This window comes from Wolffia australiana, chromosome 9, assembly GCF_029677425.1.
Source record: "Wolffia australiana isolate 7733 chromosome 9, ASM2967742v1".
NCBI classification, from domain to species: Eukaryota; Viridiplantae; Streptophyta; class Magnoliopsida; order Alismatales; family Araceae; genus Wolffia; species Wolffia australiana.
The window spans coordinates 12,642,787-12,648,786 of NC_135843.1; the positions used below are offsets into that span (position 1 = coordinate 12,642,787).

The 6,000-nt window shown below is 47.4% G+C and overlaps 1 protein-coding gene across 1 annotated transcript; it reads left to right on the forward strand.

The window, feature by feature from the left end:
* Positions 1 to 2,545: 2,545 nt before the first annotated feature.
* LOC144707808 (uncharacterized) lies at positions 2,546 to 5,350 on the forward strand. Its single transcript, XM_078581057.1, has one exon. The coding sequence runs from the start codon at positions 3,999 to 4,001 to the stop codon at positions 4,944 to 4,946; it is 948 nt and encodes a 315-aa protein (XP_078437183.1). The 5' UTR covers positions 2,546 to 3,998; the 3' UTR covers positions 4,947 to 5,350.
* Positions 5,351 to 6,000: the final 650 nt, after the last annotated feature.

A 6,000-nucleotide genomic window follows, 5' to 3' on the forward strand; every position in this document is an offset into this window, starting at 1 on the left:
TTTGCGGGGGCCTGTCAAAGACAATGATGACTACTTGAGTACAAGTGTATGATCACCACACTGCTCCACCACCGACGTGATACGGAAGCTTTCGGAAGCCTGTACGGACTCCGTCACAAGCCTCGAGCCACGCCCTTGTCGGGTTCAGACACGTCGCTCCATGACGGCTCTTGCGCTTTCCCAAGGCGCCAGGAGTCTGCTACCTCAGACTGACGGCACTACCGACTCAAGTCATCATTCTCGACAGTATGGCATCGGGCGCAGTGGTTAATGCAGATATTAAATGCAGATATTATGTCATGGGATTTTCTTCTTCAATCCCAATCTCTTCCTCTACTTCGCAATCTCTCTCCCTCGCTACAACTCCCTCTTCTATCAGTCGTTCGTGCCCTTCCAAACTAGACGGTTGTTGGATATCAGACTTCCCAACCATCTAAAATTAAAATCACCATCGGCCAGGATATTCCTCCACCGCGGATTGCAATTTTGTTGCCGAGCGCCGTAGCCAATGTGAATTCGATGGTTCAACTCGCCCTCCGCTATCTATCCTCCGATCATGGTGGATTTGCCGGCCGTCTTGTTCCTATTGTGGGAACATTGACTGCTTATTTACCCTTGTCCCGCATTTTCTACTTGATCTTTGAACTTACGTGGGATTTTATGACTGAAAAATTGTTCATTCCGTCGAGATTCAACCAGGGGCCAAGCAGCTCGCTCAATGTCAAAGTATTCTTAACGAAATAGCTCCTCGCTCTTGATGTCGCCAAACCATGCTCGAACTGTTCAAGATGCATTGAAATCTTGTCTCGGAGGGGTGCTTGAAACCGGAATGTCCAACGTCCAAGTTAACGGGAAGGAACTCCATGACATGGAATATTCGCAGTGTAGATCTGAAGCTGTTCTCGCCCTCTCCTGTCGACGAGATAATCTGACAGTCCAATCCAAGATTGAATGATTGAGCTTGAAGTTTGTCGCCCAAAGATTATTAACTCAGACCTCAGGGAAGTTGGATCGATCTGCTCCGGGCTTTTCTCATCTATCATCCATCTTTGCTGATCACGGCCCTTCTCTGCCACTATCTTGAACTGTCGTGGGTCACTTATCATGGCTCTTGAATGAGCCGTTCTTCCAAGGACTCAACCATGGAATTGTTATGCATTCACCCTTGGAACCACAGCCAGTCACAATCCAGCCGAGACAACGGAGCTTCATTATTGATTTGGGAGTTTCTTATCAGCTTCATCAACGACAACCTGCCGGAACACATTCCACTGGTCACGCTCCCCTCTTATTTCATTATAGTGTTGATTATTTCATTCAGTGCCAATCTCTAAATTGCTCATCACCCCGAATGAATGTACATGTGTTTAGGAATAGCCACTGATTTCATGATATACTTTATCCTTGTCGGTGTTCGAATATTGTCGCTCTCAGTGACAGTGTGGACACTCAATAGTGGGAGTTGTCACGGCAGCACGGGGATTGGCATACAAGGTTGCGCCTGGCTGGTGTGCTCCTCAATGTCAATTATGAGGAAAGAATAAGACTAGATGGGTCAAATCATGGAAATTTTTAATGAAATTATCATGTTTATGCACAAGCCAAAATTATCAAAATGCTCATCTATCATTTCCTAATTTTTTCCCTCGTCGCTCCTTTTTGCTTTTCTCATTGGCTGAGAACTCCATCACTAGAATTTTGAGCTCCAGTTTAGGGGGGTGTTAGAGGGGGACATTGGATGAAGCCATGACATGGTCCATACCCTTGTAACGAATCCTTAAAGCCCAAAATGGGCTGTGCTCCAAAATGGCGTAACAGCCCACATAGCTTTAAAGGTCAGATGTAGTGCACCAGTCTATTGATAATTATTCGATAATGTAAATTTATCTGCACTTCAAAATGCTCCTAAGTAATAAACTACTTGACTTTTTAAAATGTCCATGATATGAGTAAAAGGATATTGAAATGAAATTTAAGAATGTTACAAACTCCAGTTAATCAGATGAAAAATTCAATATTGGATATTCAAACTAATATTTGAATGGATAGATAATTATTGTAAAATTTATCATGTTATCATTTAATAACTCTTGGTTAGGACCCTTACTGAGCTTAATACATCGGTAAAGCTTAATTTTTTATAATTTAAAATATTTTCAAGTAACACTTTTTTAGAGCTCCTCCGTGTAACTCTGAAACGACTACTAGAAGGAAGAATCCACAGAACATGGTCGTAATCATAACTCATGCTTTATTGTGTGAGAAAATCTCAACAGGTATGTTGCAATTATATTCCTAGAGACCAAGTATTAACATGTATTTTCTTCCATCTCACATGTTTCATTAGTTGTAACGAGGGGTTCATGGATACTATATATAAATCCAAATATCAGAGAAAGTGCATTTGACTTGGGGAAAACGGCCCAAAAAATCCAAGGTCCAGCATGAAGACCATGAGTCCCAAGTTCTCCCACGTGTGCTTCTATTGACGCAACAGCTGACTGGAGATCTGGATATCCTAAACGCATTTCCCAAGGACACCACACAATGCTCTCCCGAAAGTCAAAACTTCATCTTCTCGCGCAGACCCCCAAAACAAGTTTTCTCTCTCTACCCAGCCCTCTTTCTCTCTCTTTCTCTCCCTACCTTGTTCTCTCCCTCTTTTTCTTCCTACCCTGCCTTTTCTCTCTCTTTTTCCCTTCTGCATTCCCCTCTCTTTCTCTCCCTACCGTGCCCTTTCTCTCTCTTTCTCTCCCTACCTTGCCCTCTCTCTCTTTCGCCTTTGTTCTCTACGTTGTTCTCTCTCTCTCTCTTTCCCCTTCTTCCTTTCCCTCTCTTCCACCCCATACCTTGCCCTTTCTCTATTTCCGCATCTGCCTTGCCCTCTCTCTCTTTCTCTCCGTACCTTGCCGTATCCCTCTCTCTCCCCTCTTTGCCCTCTCTCTCTCTTTCCCCCTCTACCTTCCCTTCCTCTTCCTCTTTCTCTCCCTACCTTGCCTTCTCTCCCCCTCCACCTTCCTCTCTCTCTCCTTTTCCCCCTCTGTCCCTCTCTATTTTCCCCTCTCTCCAGTTCTCCCTCTTTCTCTCCCTAACCCTCCCTCTCTCTACTTCCCGCTCTTTCCATCTCTATCTTCCCCTCTCTCCAGTTCTCCCTCTTTCTCTCCCTAACCCTCCCTCTCTCTACTTCCCGCTCTTTCCCTCTCTATCTTCCCCTCTCTCTAGTTCCCCCTCTTTCTCTCTACTTCACCGTCCTTCTCTCTCTACTTCCTCTCTCCTTCCCCTCTCTCCAGTTCGCGCTCTTTCTCTCTCTTCTTCCCCCTCTTTCCCTCGCTATCTTCCCCTCTCTCCAGTTCGCCCTCTTTCTCTTCCCTCTCTATATTCCCCTCTCTCCAGTCCACCCTCTTTCTCTCTCTTCTTCCCCCTCCTTCCCTCTCTATCTTCCTCTCTCCAGTTCACCCTCTTTCTCTCTCTTCTTCCCCCTCTTTCCCTCGCTATCTTCCCCTCTCTCCAGTTCGCCCTCTTTCTCTTTCCTCTCTATATTCCCCTCTCTCCAGTCCACCCTCTTTCTCTCTCTTCTTCCCCCTCCTTCCCTCTCTTTCTTCCTCTCTCCAGTTCCCCCTCTTTCTCTCTCTTCTTCCCCCCCTTTCCCTCGCTCTCTTCCCCTCTCTCCAGCTCGCCCTCTCTCTCTTTCCTCTCTCTCCTCCCCTCTCTCCAGTACACCCTCTTTCTCTCTCTTCTTCCCCCTCCTTCCCTCTCTATCTTCCTCTCTCCAGTTCACCCTCTTTCTCTCTCTTCTTCCCCCTCTTTCCCTCTCTATCTTCCCCTCTCAACTTCGCCCTCTGTCCCTCTCTTCTCCCTCCTCTTTCTATCCCCACCCTCCCCTCTCTCCTTCGCCCTCTTTCCCTCCATACTTCCCTCTCTTTCTCTCTCAAGTGCACCCCCCCCCCCTCTCTCTCTCTCTCTCTCTCTCTCTCTCTCTAAGGAGCCAGGAAAGAAGCATGGATAGACCGCAGGAGGAGCTGCATGGCCTGACGATAGCCCAAGTCCTGCGCGAGTCCGTCTCCATCCCCCGCGCCTCCCCCCTTACTTTCTCCCTCATCACCCTCCTCCTCGTCTTCCCCCTCTCCCTGGCCGTCCTCGCCCACTCTCTCTTCACCCACCCCCTCGCTCACCGCCTCCGCTCTCACTCCACCCTCCACGACTGGGCGCTCCTCCTCTTCTACCAGCTCCTCTACCTCCTCTCCCTCTTCACCTTCTCTCTCCTCGCCACCGCCGCCTCAGTCTTCACCGTCGCCTCCCTCTTCGCCGCCAAGCCCGTCTCTTTCTCCGCCACTCTCTCCGCCGTCCCCCCCGTCTTCTCCCGCCTCTTCCGCACCTTCCTCTGGGTCGCCCTCTTCACACTCGCCTACCACGTTGCCTTCGTCGCTGCCGTCGTCGTCGTCCTCCTCGCCACCGGAGACGAGCTCTCCCACCCCGGCCTGGCAACGTCTCTCCTCCTGGCCGTGGTCGTCGTCTTCTTCCTCGCCGCCCACGTCGCCATCGCCGCTGTCTGGCACCTCGCCAGCGTTGTCACCGTTCTTGAGCCCCTCGCCGGCCTCGCCGCCATGAAGAAGAGCAGGGAATTGCTCAAGGGAAGAGGGAGAATTGCGGGTTGGCTCGTTCTGGGGTACTTGGCGGCCTGCGGGGTGATCAATGGCGCGTTCAGGGCCGCGGTGGTGCGCGCAGGGGCCACGTGGGCGCGGGTCCTGGTCGGGGCCGGGCTCGTGGCGGTGCTCGTGGCGGTGAACCTGGTGGGTTTGCTGGTGCAGAGCGTGTTCTACTACGTGTGCAAGAGTTTTCATGGGGAGGTGATTGATAGGGGAGTTTTGAGTGAGCATCTGGGTGGGTACCTTGGGGAGTATGTCCCCCTCAAGAGCTCCATCCAGATGGAGAACTTTGAGTTGTGATGACGGGCGAGATTTATCTGCTTGTTATGTAATGCATTGATCTTGGGGTATGGACAGTGGTATTTGCTGAGTAGGAATCTTGGGGCCTGCCAAGGATTTTCCTCTTTAACTTTGAGTTGTGATGATAATGGAGATTAGTCTACTTCTAATAATAAGTCAATCGTGGTGAACAAACGAAGATGTTTGTTGATGGATTAAGCTGAGTAGGAGTTTCTGGGCCTGCCAAGGATTTTCCTCTTAACTTTGTATTTGTGATGATAATGGAGGTTACTTCACTTGCTGTAACAAATCGTTCCTGGTGAACAAACGAAGATGTTTGTTGATGGATTTTACTGAGTAGGAGTCTTTGGGCTTTCCAAGGATTTCCCTCTTTACCTTTGAATTGGAGATGATAATTGAAATTACTCTACTTGTTGTAATAAATCGTTCCTGGTGAACAAACGAAGATGTTTGTTGATGGATTTTACTGAGTAAGAGTCTTTGGGCTTTCCAAGGATTTCCCTCTTACCTTTGAATTGGGGATGATATTAAAAATCAATCTACTTGTTGTAACAAATCAATCCTGGAGAACAAATGAAGATGTTCGTTGATAGGTTTCACTGAGTAGGAGTCTTTGAACATGCCAAGGGTTTTCTCTTAATTTTGAGCCGTGATAGTAACAAAGATTAGTTTACTTGTTATAATCTTGGGTCAACAATGCATTATTTTTTCCCTATGGTTTTATCTTACCTATGCACAGTAGACATAGCTAGAGAAGGTAGTGCAGTGTGGTGAGAATTTTTACACTGCCTGTATTAATTTTCGTCCGCACAAAACCCCCTGTGCAACGTTTGGTGGGAATTCGTGTGGGACTTTGCACTACACATCACACATCACTGATATGCACAAATTTGCGCGTATCAGTGGACATTTTTATTGTACATTAAATAATTCGTGTTATCTGATTAAATTATTTATAAGCATGAAATTAGCATTTATTAATTACATGATAATAGTAATAGGTTATCATCATTAGATATCTTGTCAACATTTATTCAAAGTCAATTATTTAAAA